General features: G+C 40.5%; 1 protein-coding gene across 3 annotated transcripts in view; it reads left to right on the plus strand.

Moving 5' to 3' along the window:
* The first annotated feature begins 580 nt into the window (after positions 1–580).
* neb (nebulin) overlaps positions 581–13,773 on the plus strand; it is a 73,240-nt gene continuing 60,047 nt past the window's right edge. For 2 of the 3 annotated variants that reach the window (XM_080784977.1, XM_080784978.1), the window contains exons 1-13: positions 581–645; positions 1,359–1,433; positions 1,702–1,770; positions 5,188–5,217; positions 6,885–6,992; positions 7,272–7,379; positions 7,917–8,021; positions 8,669–8,773; positions 9,792–9,896; positions 10,409–10,513; positions 11,673–11,777; positions 11,983–12,090; positions 13,648–13,764. In XM_080784977.1, the coding sequence (XP_080641103.1) occupies positions 1,723–1,770; positions 5,188–5,217; positions 6,885–6,992; positions 7,272–7,379; positions 7,917–8,021; positions 8,669–8,773; positions 9,792–9,896; positions 10,409–10,513; positions 11,673–11,777; positions 11,983–12,090; positions 13,648–13,764 (1,044 nt within the window). In that variant the 5' untranslated portion in view covers positions 581–645; positions 1,359–1,433; positions 1,702–1,722. Of the gene's footprint in view, positions 646–1,349; positions 1,434–1,701; positions 1,771–5,187; positions 5,218–6,884; positions 6,993–7,271; positions 7,380–7,916; positions 8,022–8,668; positions 8,774–9,791; positions 9,897–10,408; positions 10,514–11,672; positions 11,778–11,982; positions 12,091–13,647; positions 13,765–13,773 lie in introns of all 3 variants that reach the window. The other variant, XM_080784976.1, reaches the window with a different exon arrangement.

A 13,773-nucleotide genomic window follows, 5' to 3' on the forward strand; every position in this document is an offset into this window, starting at 1 on the left:
TATGTTCTCTCAAGTCTCGCTCACGATCAAATGTCAAGAGTAGCCGAAGGTGCCTTCCTCTGGATCATCATAAGCAACTGTTAATTTGTGACTCATGTTGCTTCATGAGACAGGTCAAATTATTTTATTCTTGAATCCCATGGTGGCTCATTTCTATGCTGACCTGATTCCAGAGAGCAAAGACCTGTTACTGTACCAGGGTCAGTTAACTTCACCTCTGCTCTGTGCCTCTGGTAGGCCTGGACCCCAATGATGAACCCTCAGTCAGTGTCCCTTTCACACCTTCTCCCTGATATGCCTCTCCAAGCAGTTGCATTTGTCATTGTTATCATCACAACCATTACCCACAATTCCACACTGGGTGGTACTTGTGTGAAGAGCTCCCCGGTTTTCGCAAGCTTCCCCCTATCTTGCCCCACTGCCTTCCTTATAACTGTACCGCTGATGCATTCACCCCAACAGGTGCTCACTTAGGTATATTTAGATTTGGAAACATGAGAATGCTGGGCTCTGATTGGCCGCATGAGCCACATGATAACCCGGGTAGAAATCGCAGCTGTGTGCTGTCTCCCAGGGTCTCTTGTGGAGGGAAGTTGGGGAGGCTTTGGCGGCTCTTGGGAAACTCTTAAACTCTAAAGTGACTGGTAAGAAATTGAATGGAAATAAACATACAATTTTCCATGTTTTCTCAACTCTGCATGCCCTTCCATCTGCCTGGACATCGATCTTCACTGTCCTCTTCTGGTGACTGGATTCTGGGGAGACAGTTCTTTTGGAAATATGGAGTTTAAATTTCTTTGCTGCGCTTATTGAAGGAGTATCATTTTCCCCTGATGGTCCAGAACTGCAAACCTCAAGCAAGATCAGCAATGGCCTACCGTGGGATACTTCTGAAATCTCAACACCTCAGTCTGTCCATTTGCTCCATCTTCCTGCCTCTTTTTTAACCTTTTATTGGGGGGTAAAAAAGCATCTTTTTCAAGTGAAGAGTTGGAATTCAAGTACTAAAAAAGGGTAGTTAGTATATGCCATCCTATATTTAACCATGCAGCCTCAGAAGGCATTGCATCTCCGTTAGCTAAACAAAGCCAACCAATCGGGCTGTGGCATTGGCTTACATGACAAATAGCTGGAGTGCTGTGGGGCAGCTGTCGCTTTGCTTCAGCCAAGAGGAGGCAGAGCTTTTGGGTAGGGTGGGGGCTATTGAGGGGAGTAGGTTGGCAAACATTCAAAGCCAGGGGCCTTCTATTTGGCTCTTGGAGTCACACCTACTTTATCTGCCCTTCCGTATACCTGATCCTTTTTAGATCGATGTATTTCTATTGATACATTTCTGTTATTCTATCTAGGATTGAGGCAAGTCAGAAAGTTGGAATATCCGTGTGGGACCCCATTTGCAAGTGATTCTTCTGTACGACAGGACTCTTTTTCTGGTATGGCATGCACAATGGTTGAAGGTTTATATACGTGTTGTTGTTTTTATGTTTATGTTTATTTTATATTAGCTGCATGTCTGTCCGCTTGTTTTAAATTTCTAGCTTAGGTACAAGCATCCTAAAATATCAACAGTATGATAAATATGTCCTCCGGGAAGTCAATCAGTATGAGGCCTGCACTAGTCCAGGCCTCACTATTGTATGTGAACTCCTCATCTCAGTTGAATGTATGAATGCCTGATGGTGTTATCTGTGTTTTGTGTAGACCCTTTGAAACTGTGCCAACATGGCGGAAGAGGAAATTGAGGACGATTATGAAGAAGGGGTTGATGAGGTAAGTGAATATGATTTCACAACACAACGTTGTTTTCATATTAATACATTGGGTTTAGTTCATTTTAAAGATGCTACAAATGATAATAATAGCAGGTCCATCCTCCCAGACATAATGCCATAATTGATAACACTACTTTCAAAGGATTGTTACAGATAATTCACTATAGATCACTATTTATAATTCAGTTTTTGTGGTTTATTGCAATTAGTGATCCAGATACTCTATACACGATTCTGGGGGCTGAGGTTATCTTCTTGCTGTCCAGGTTCCATGGCAGACCCTATGAATAGTTAAGTTAGTTGCGATACCCCCCCAGTCAGCATTTCATGGGACCAGGCATCCAACGCTGCTATTAGATCCTGTTTCAGATGGACACCTCCCTGGGTTTTAGAGCCTGGATCACCCTTAAGAGCCAGCTGTAAATCAAAACCAGCTAACTACAAACCAAAATGAAAATATTTATATTAAATAGTATGGAGCGTGTCCCTTGCATCAAGATTAATGAAACACCTATGAACTGATAGATGGAGCTATTTGCACCACAGCCAAAATTGAAAAATATACACAGTGATATAAATTCATGCCGATTATAATGTATCTAGTCCAGTGTTAACTGTCAATCACATAACACCTGTATATGACGGTAGTGTGTAGACAGTGGTGGAAATTGATTTCTTGCAAGCCTCCACTTTCTTGAATATTACCATTGTGTTTTTCATGTTAAATAAGAGGCCTTTTCACACAAATTAACTTTCCCATAGTTTCCTACAAACAAAAATAATACAGCAAACTTAATAACAGTTCAAACATCATTTTCTCTGTATTGTGTTTGTGTTGTATTGTCTTTATAGTGCAGCCCAAAACCCCCAGAAATCACTTTCCCAACTTATAAAACAATTACTGGTGAATGTATCATCCATGCTGTCTGTTAAAGATCTCCGTACCAGTGTGCAATGGAAGAGTGAAAGCAGAAGGCTAACAACTTAATCCCTTATTTCCTTGGGAAATAGGATTAAAGTTAGCCTGCTATTCATCCATCTGAAATCTTGCTGATATCTTATAGGGGAGTTGGAATGATTTATTAAACTGAACCAAAAAACAATTGTAACATTTCAGACTGGCTGTATATGTCATTTTTGACACTAGAGTTGCAGATAAAGAATATATATAGTACATGCAAATGTACCAATGTTATCATTTTGCTCCCATATAACATATTAACTAGCAAATCGGTTTACTTTCTTTAATACAAAGACGTAAATCATTTGTCAGGGAGTACATACATACAGAATTCCCACAAATCAATACATTCTGATTTCACTATTACTTTCATCTATACACTCTGGAGAACATTTGCATTGTCTTTATCTGAATAGTAAGGTGGCTTCTTATTTGATCTACAGAATGGGGAGAAACATATCGCTATTCATTCTACGTACTGCTATACAGTACATATAGAAACATAAATAATGCATACACAAACATGTCTCTCTGTTATTTACTACGTTAATCAGACAGCCTCAACCAAACTCATGTTGTCGTCACTGCTTCCATTATACGTTTATTTTCCTCATTATCAACTTTAGAAATTACTTCTTCCTCACCGTTAATGGACGACTTGCAAAGGACTGTGTCCGTCAGTCAGACAAATTTAGAAGTCGACATCTACAGCAGACTGGTAGAGAGAGAGAGAGAGAGAGAGAGAGAGAGAGAGAGAGAGGCAAGTGAGATGAGCCACTGTGCTGTAAATCACACTCCAATAGCCTGCACTCTAAACCTAAACGTCACAGTAATAGAATGTGCTTAGGAGAGGTGGCTGTCTGGAGAAAAAAAAAACACTTGCTGGGAAGGTTCAAGGTAGCGAGACAGAGAGAGAGGGCTGCACAGTAAAATCACGACTTTCATGAATACATTTTACTCTGAAAGTGTAAAAAGGTGAAAGGTGGCCGGTTTGACCCTTGGCTCACCCAGTTTATCTGTCGCAGTGTCCCTGAGTAAGACCCCTAAATACGGTATTAATAGCGTCCACTGCTCTTAATAGTTAGAACGGGTAAATGCAGCTCTAGGGTAAATTTCAGGTAAATGGAAATGTATTGGGCAAATACCACAAACGTATAATGTTATATTATGATTATTATTATACTTATTTTTGTTATATATTTTTACAATGTTTTTTATTGAGGCTCAGAGATTTCACATTTGTTCAGTTGCCGTATACAGTGCGTACTATAGAACCACCCATTTTTTAACACATCATAGAAAAACAGCAAGTACCGTACCACAATGCAAGCCGACATTCCGTTAAGCAAACAAAAAAAGAAAGAAAGTAAGACAAACAAGTACACCACCGTTTTGACATGAATGTACATTCCATGTTATTATTATGATGATTATTATGATTATTATTATTAATAATAATGTTAATAATTAACCTATAAGTATATGTGTATAGGTATGGTTCTTTCCTGTCTGATAGATTCAGATAATGAAGCCTCTTACAAATGTTGTTTAAAGCGTTTGAGATGTTCTTTCCCTCAGCTCTGGTTGGTTGTACTGTAGGTTGTATTGCACTGAGTTGTACCAGACAGATTATAGATTTGCATAGGTCTCTACTAGAAATATCTCGGTGGTCTGGGCTCGAACTTTCGTGTTGAGCATACTATAGCCATTTTCAAGGTCCACGGTGGACAAGGTCACAGCGTAGGTCACTGTAATTTAGGGACTGTTACATTTACTAGTAGAAACATGCTATTCACAGAATAGTGGGATATGTGTTGGAATGTTAGTTAATGTAATGTTTGTACTGGGTTGACTGATAGAAAAGATCGGTATTAAACCCATGGGAAGTTTGGGAACCTTTGTGTGAACAGACACAGATAAATTATTAATCGTTTATAAATTATTAGTTGGTACAGTACTGTACCACTAGGCACCCTAGTGATTCATTACAAGGACCCTTGTAACAAGTAATTGGAATAGCAATGAAGCCATGGGACTGCTTAGGGGTTCAAAGGTTTAAAGAGTTCTGCACACCAAGGATATTATAAGCCCAGCTGGGATATGGGCTTTAATTACGCTGAAGCTTAATTCAGAGCATATTCTCCTCAGTGTATTTGAAAGTCATTTAAAGTTACTGTGAGTGAATGTCAGAACATTTTATTACTGGGTCACGAGGACTGCTGTACTGTACAGTACAGTACATTGTGTAATTAGTCTGTTTTTAGTTTTGCATTTGTCAGAATGTACAGTATGCAACTATTGTAGGAATACAGAATACAGCAATCATACGTATATCTCAGGTTGCAAGTAAGCAGGTTTAAGAACTGGTGACAGAGCTGGGGAAAAATCAACCTCAATCCAATACACTGTGCTGTTTCTCCCAGTACCTTTACTAGCAGTTTTGTACATTTGTAGGGATCTGCTGGGCGTGGCTCTCAGCTCAAGGTAAAACACCATCTCCCAAAGGCCAGCAAGTAAAACAAAACAGTGTATACAGTAGAATACATTTTCGGTGTCTAGCTGTTTTTTGTTTTCTTTTCTCACCATGTCGTCTTGTCTGCATGCCCTGGAGGCTAACCAATTGACTAGCTATTTGACTGTACGCCCTATTTATGTGAGCACCTAAAAGAAGATGACTGCCTTTATGGCAACAAAGGAAATGGCTGCTGTTATTGCGATAAAGTAAATGGATGCTGACTGCCGTCATGGCCATCCATGACTTGTATGTTGTTATTGTTGACGCGTGCTGCTTCATTTGCCCATCGCTACACTCTGCTCTGATTCCTTATATGATATGATACGATACTCTGATTCCTTGTATGTCTTCATCATACTCTAGTCTGTAATCCAAAAGACCTTGTGTCCTTTACCTCTTCTGTAACATTTTTGTAATTCCCATTCCATTAACTTGCTCATGACATCATAGCATTCATTCATTCCCCTTACCCCTATTTTGCTTCTAGTCATTGCTATGAGTACTTAAAGGTAAGTAATGTAGCTGTAGTTGTATTGTACTGTGGGTTGAAATTACATGTCAATTCCTGGTAGAGTGCTTCAGATTCCTACATAATAATAAAATGCTCTGCATTCAAGCAAACAATTAACATTTATTGAAGTCACCGAGCACTTTGTAAAATCTGGTCTCTTCTCCTCATCTGTTTCACCAGGCTATGGTACACAGTAAAATCCTGAGTGTCAATTTAACTCAAGAGTATTCAAAAGAAATTACCGCAAACACACACTGACTAACTCTGTATCGAACAATGTTATTGCAAGCTTTCGGTCATGCATTTTGTGTGTCTAGGCTGATACTAGTTACTAGGTCTAACTACATTTCTCCTTGATGCCGAGTATGGATTCTATAGTACACTACACTACACTACACTACACTACACTACACTACATCATTAGGATTTTCGGTGGTTAGGTGACCACCGAACTACAACATGACGTCACGAGCCGCGGTGACGAGCAAACCACCGCTCCAGCCCTTCTCTCTGTTTTTACTCACCACCGCTCAACGTTATTTCAGCTCCGGTGGTCAGCTCACCACCGGAGCGGTGGTCACCTCACCACCGAAAATCCAGACTATGAATAGGCCTTAAATCTATTTGTATTGTAAACTAGCATCTGTCAAAATAGAAAGGACAAGAAGGGAGTTAAAGCTTTAATTCGTAATTATTTTCCTATCCAGGTCTTGAACAAGGGTCTTTCACGCAAAATACCACATTTCTACGACACATCCAAGAGCCAAACCCACTTGGCAAGGCACTTAAGAGCTTCAGGCAGTACTACTTGTCTCACACGTGTGTCCTACCTCACCTGACACCAGGTGTTGAATGTCACATTGGAAGAGTGGGGAGACCACCTCCAACCACTGCAGATGTGCAAGCTAGTATATTGTAATAACATACTCATCATACCATACAGATTGGTCAAAATCATGTTTTATTCATTACAATTAGTTCTTGATTGCAGCTTTACATCAACACTCAGGATCTTACAGTGTAGGCTACTCTGTTGCTTTGCCTGCTGAAAGTGTTTTTGTGTGGGACCACGGGTCATCATATCAGTAATGGTAGTTAATTGCATTTCCCTCTGCTCTCCTATAGGCTGGCTTGCAAGTCAGGAAAGTCAGGACGAAGGTCAAGGTGGATACCACCAAGTTCATGACCCCTTACTTGGCTCATGCCACCAAGATGCTGGAGCAGTACAGCCACGTAAGCAGCAGGAGTTTTACATTGATTACAGTCCATATTCTTTTACATTTACAGTACAATATATTAACCATGCACACCCTTACTTGGTCCCCTCTTTTTTTCCTCTAAAATATCTTGGCAGAAAATAGCCAACCTACAAGCTCAAAACGCACCGTCACTATGCGACGTGTTGTGAGCTTGTATGTCTGCTATTTTTGCTGAACCCCAGAATAGGGACTAAAAATAAAAAAGTATTTAATTTCCTAAATCTTTTGAATGTGTATACATACTCCCCAACAGAATGTGTATCGTAAGGCCTATGACCTGTCCAGGGGGACAGCACCTGCCTTAGAGTGTGACACCCCTGAGATGATACGCATCAGGAAGGCTCAAGAGCAGCTGAGTGAGGTACAGTATGGAAAGTAACTAAATACATTTAAGTATTAGTACTTTTGAGGTATCTATACTTTACTTGAGTATTTTTTTTTCTAATAATTTTACTTCTACTCCACTACATCTCAGAGGCGCTATACTTTTACTTAAGTAAAACATTTGAGAACCTTTCCCCACCACTGGTACTAAAACTACCATGCTTTTATTTATGCCATTCAAGTACTAATTTGACACCTTTAAAAATATTTAAAGATGTGCTTGTAAATTGGTCACTGCTATAAAAAAACGGGTGAGACTGAAAAGAAACATACAGAAACTATAGAAAAATATGCACATCACTTCATGGAGGTGCTGGGTTCAAAAAGTAACATAATGAAAAAAGAAGGGAAGGGTTCCCTTCTCTTTTCATATGAAAAGAAACATGCCAGCTCAGCAAAATAAATTGATAAATAAATGCCACAGAACATAACAAAAATAATAATATCCTGCATTGTTTTTCCAAGCAAGGAATACAGTATAATGGAATAATGGTGTTTATTATCTGTCTGCCAGGTGAAATACCGCATGGCGGGCAACAAGGACAAGACAGGCAGCTTGTACGGCGCTGATGCTAGAGAGATTGTGCATGTCAAGCACGTGAATGAATTGATCAGCAAGGTGAGTGCCCTGAAAGGAATCGCATACACTGCAATTTATCTCTGAGAGTGGGCCCATTTTTACACCCTCAGAATTGTTTGACATGGGACGTCCTTTTTCCTCTTTGCTAAATGTCTTATCTATGTTCATTAACAGTGGTGGAAAGTAACTAAGTACATTTACTTAAGGTACTGTACTTAAGTGCAATTTTGAGGTATTTGTACAGTACGTTACTTGAATAATTCCAACTTCCTATACCACACTACATCTCAGATTTGTACTTTTACTCCACTGTATTACTGTATTTGAAAACTTCAGTTACTAGTTACTTTGTAGATTTGGATTATTATTACAAAACATACAATAACCAATTCAAGCTCATACATTTCGGCCATTTAAAAATAGCTGATCTACAAGCTCACAATATGTCATTGTGAGCTTGTAGAGCTGCTATTTTACATTTGAAAACTTTTGATACTTCAAGTTCATTTTTAATTCCCAACTTCTACTTGTAACAAAGTATTTCTAGTTTGCAGTATTGATTATTTTACTTAAGTAAAACATTTGAGCACTTTTTCCACCACTGTTCCGCCATAGGGTTCATGTGGTTAAAGAGCTAAAGTGCTCAGTGCTGGGCGTGGTATTGACTGCTCTTTCTCTTGCTCTAGGTTCTGTACAGACAGAAGTGGGATGAGGTAAAGGACAGGTATCTGCTGCCCCCTGATGCTCCTGAACTGGTTCTGGCTGTGAGGAACGCCAAGAACTACAGCAAGGTAAACACAGTCTGCCGTTCAAACAGGACAGTGAGCACAGTGTTTTACCCATATGACCAGGGTCCAATTTGTTGGTCGATCACTCTGAGGAAGGCTCAAGCCGAAACATGTCTGTCTGTTGCTGCTCGTGCCAAAAAAATATATATGCTAAGGACTTAAAGTGAGTGCTCTTTAGATGTAGTTTAATTCTCTTTGCACCAGCACTAAAATATTGTTGTTTGTGATTTGGCACCATTTCTGTCTACTTTGTGGATAGTTCAGAAACACTGACCTCATCAAACCCTGGATAGCCATACATGGTGAATACTGGATCATCACCTAGATCTGCATATACTGTATGGAGCCGGCCGGCCAGCAACTGTACACCACAAACCCTTAGATCTCCATATATGGAGCTGACCTGTTCTGACATTCCATATGTTGATCCTCCCCACCCGTCCTTCCTCTTTGATGTCTCCCTTTTGACTGATATCTGTCCATTCAAACTCCAAGACCAAAGTTATTAGTGCAGCCTCGCCCGGCAGCCGGCGAAAACTAGAGTTCTCAACAGGCCCTAAAATGTAGGCCCGGCCCTACCTGGGCCCTCATCAAACCCTGTACACTCAAGACACACTCCATTATGGCCAGACCTCATCAAACCCTGCACACTCAAGACACGCTCCATATATGGCCAGTACAGATTTCATTCCATATGTTGATTTGACCCCCATGCCAAAGCACCAGCGCATTTCCAGCAGTCTGCCGTCACCCCAGGTTGCGTGTGTGCATCCTGGGCGACTTACTGGTTATATCTATATTAATCTCTCAAGAACAGATTCAGGTAAAGGAAAACAAACAGCATAGGGCGCAGTTTTTTCATATTTTTTGTCGATGGGTTCCCAGATTGAAAGTATATGCATACCGTAAACGTAAGGCGTAAGCTATCTCCCACTAAACCTTGTACGTGATATGCCTATATGAAATGGCTCTTGCACTTGATTTGACTTGATCTAATAACTCGTGGCTTCTTTGTTTTTAGAAACTGTACACGGAGGACTGGGATTATGATAAGGTCATGTGCCTCCCCTACTCGGACAGTCCGGAGCTGCGCAGGGTGTCCAAGGCTCAGGAGATCCTCAGTGACGTAAGTGGACCAGCACCTCTCAACTACTAGACTAATCTAGAGGATAATGAGAAACATGTATCTGACCAAAAATAATGTATACTGTATTGCGCCCTTACTGCCCTTAGTCCCAAATTCAATGTTCTTTTGCTTCAATACAGTATGTCCTCTAGGATAGTGATTAGCTTCCTAATTGGAATTTGAACTAACACTGTGCATGGTTATAAGTGGCTCAGGACTCAAAACTGCGACTCAATGCCAGGCTGCATTAGATATATATGGTATGTGCCTTAACCGTTAGGCCAGCACCCCCCCCCCCCCCCCAACATTTCCAATGTTATTTTTAACAGGCAATTCAAATTAAAATATCCCCAAAGGCCCAAACTATGTATCTCTCTCTCTCTCTCTCTCTCTCTCTCTCTCTCACTCACTCACTCACTCACTCACTCACTCTCTCAGCTTAGCTATTGATCTGGAGTAATTAACCGGTGTCCGTAAACTCACCCTTTCCCTCTTCCGCGGTGTCCCTGCAGATTCACTACAAGAAGGGTCATGCCCAGCGCACAGCCAAGTACACCTCCCTGGCTGAACCTCCTGAGGTGGAGCTGGCCAAAAAGGTGTTCGCCCAGCGCAGTGATGTAAGTGCCTGAATCTCAACACTGTACTTATTGATGAAATGATTGGAAAAAAAAGAAGGAGATCGTATTACTTGTGCATAAAGAAAGGGATACAAAGAAAAAGAGAAAAGTTAATTCTGTCATAGCCCCTAGTACAGTAGATCTGCTTTTTTTTGTGCCATGTTTAGACCTTTTTCATATTTAATAACATGCCCAAAATAGGGACGCCATGTTGAAAATGCGGTTCATTATTGGTTCTAATGGTGGATATCTCACACACACACACACACACACACACACACACACACACACACACACACACACACACACACACACACACACCCACACCATCAAAGGAGGTCCCACCATCCCAGGAGACTGATAGGATTAACTGAACACCTGCTCTATGATATTACTGGAGACAGACATTCTAGGCTGGCAGAGAGAGTCAAAGTCCTAATAATAGCAGTAAATTACAGGAATACCTGTTTGCCACCAAATGTGTCTCATCATCACATAGATAGATAGATCTGAGTTTAACACGGCACTGAGTGGCAATAGGAACATTCTTTTGTTATGCATGAGGGAAAGAAGATACACTTAGGCCTACACCAATGCACTCCAGGATACTTACATACATACAGTACGTAGGCACTCTTATTCATGAATTATAGACACAAAAAAGCCAGGGCTCTAAGAATGGCAATACACTGTATGTCTGTCCAACAGTTTGGAGCGAAACAAGATATCTTCTGGCAGCGATTGTCATGAAACCTTTTTTTTAAAGATATTTTTGGGGGGTTTTTGCCTTTATTGATAGTATAAGGAAACAGAGAGAGATGGGGGTGAAGACACACAGTAACGTTCATCAGGATCAGGACTCGAACCCGCAACACACTGTCATGCTGGATTACCAGCCAAGGTGCCTGGACCGCTAAGCCGGCCCAGGCCGTCATGAAACTTTCTAAGCACATTCTTGCACTCTTCTTCCTGGAGGATGAAGCGTAACCATTTGAGTAATTACTACCATGACATTTCCTCTAGTGCAAGCGTCATGTCATGATGTCAACATTGCACACAATATATTTCATAAACTAATAGGGAGATTCCAGGATGAGCAGCTGTACAGATTTTGGTGACCCCAAGATCTATTATTATTAATTATTATTTATGCCTGCAGCTCAAGTACAGGGAGGACTACAATAAGAATGTGAAGGGCCATTGGTGCGAGACCCCCTACTTTGACGTGGCCACTGCCAGGGTGGCGATGGAGAACCTCAGCGACGTAAGAATATTTCCTTTGTATGATACGTTGGTATTTCTTGCCAGTCACATCTTGTTAACCACTTAAGCAGTATATACAATACTTAGTCTTACAATGAACAGCGAAGGCGTCACGCTGGGACACATTTTCAGCTTGTATATCGGCTATATTTTCTATATTTCTGTAAAGTTTAAATGCCTTAACCACTGCCCTCGTTCGTTCACAGATTCGTTACCATAAGAAATGGGAGAAAGTGAAGGACAGAATTAATTTCATGCAAACGGAAACCCCAGTTTACGATTCGAACAAGAAGGCTCGCCAAGCTATTAGCCAAGTGAGTACCACCAGCAATTGTGCACACACACACACACACACACACGCACACGCACACACACACGCACGTGCACGTGAGCGCGCACATTTCTATATTTGTGAGGATATCAACATTTCCGAACAGTGATCTTATGAATGACATTGTTTAAAGTTACAGAATAATAATACACTAACCCTAAAGCCAGTAGACACCTCACACCAGCTACCAAATACATATAACTCAGGCCAACCCTAACCCTAAACCTTATCTCTCAATTGTAAATCTAAATCTAAAAATCGTTTTTAACCATACCAACATTTTTTTCTTCTTTACAGTCTGTTTCTCAATTTCGACCATACTTGTACGCTATTTGTAGTACATAGTATGCTATTACAACTACACGCACGCACGCACGCACGCACACAGGCACACGTACACCTACATGGTCAAAATTGAGCTGTACCTCAGAACAGAGTGTGAGTCAACACATACTGTATGTCCACAGCCTGTGACTGCTGTTGACGTGTGCAGATTTGAACTTCAGTAGCCTATACAAGATCTATGAGTAACACTGAATTTAATCTCTGAATAGATTTTCAGTGGTTGGAATCATATATGTATGTATATACAGTATATAGCTTTTTTGTTCTTACGAATTAGTGTATACTAATATAGTTGCAGCTACATTCTAGGGCGGCCACCAAATCATCCACATACAATGCGGTTATTCGTCATTTGACTCATCGGTCATAATTATATAAAATAGTACCTTCCAGTAGATGTGATGTGACTCATTGTTTCTCACTGTTTTCTCAACCAGCTGTCCATGGAACACCAGTGGTCCATGGCATAATTACAGGTGGTCCATGGGAAAATCTTTAAAAATGTTATCCAATCCAATCCAATTGTATTTATAGAGCACGTTTAAAACAACAAAGTTGACCAAAGTGCTGTACAATTAGGCGAAGCAAAACATAATACAATACAATACAGTAATAAAAACATATACAGTATATATACAACATTATTCATGGTTTAAAAGCCAGGGAATAGAAATGAGTTTTAAGATGTGTTTTAAAAACAGGTAGTTTTGGAGCCAGCCTGACGTGGCTAGGAAGCTGGTTCCACAGTTTCGGAGCAATTACTGAGAAGGCTCGGTGCCCTATTTTCTCACACCTTGCCTTGGGGATGACAAGGAGCATTTGATCTGCTGACCTCAGTGACCTAGATGGTGCATAGGGTTTTAGGAGATCGGAGACATAAACTGGCGCTGATCCATTTAAAGATTTAAAAACAAACAATAACATCTTAAAATGGATTATATACAGTAACTAAATACAGTAGCCTATATTGTTAAATATGACAAACCTTATGGTTAATATTCGGAGGATAGGCTTGATATACTAAATATGTGCATGGTGTCACGCACCATGCAATATGGATTTAAATAAGCTCGTCCAGAGCTCAAAAATGTCCCAGAACCACTTATATACCTCATCGACATAAACCCTGTACCATCTGTTCTCCACACTTACTCTGTTCTCTACTTTACTCTGTTTTCTGTGTTTTCATCCATAGGTCCATTACAAGAAGGCTTACGAGAAGACCAAAGATCAGTCCGGTTACAACGTTCTTCCCGCTACAGAGAATCCCCTTCTCAGACAGCTCAGATATGCTGGAACCATCCTCAGTGATGTAGGTTTC

The sequence above is a fragment of the Protomyctophum bolini genome (assembly GCF_963924005.1).
Source record: "Protomyctophum bolini genome assembly, chromosome: 16".
NCBI lineage: Eukaryota > Metazoa > Chordata > Actinopteri > Myctophiformes > Myctophidae > Protomyctophum > Protomyctophum bolini.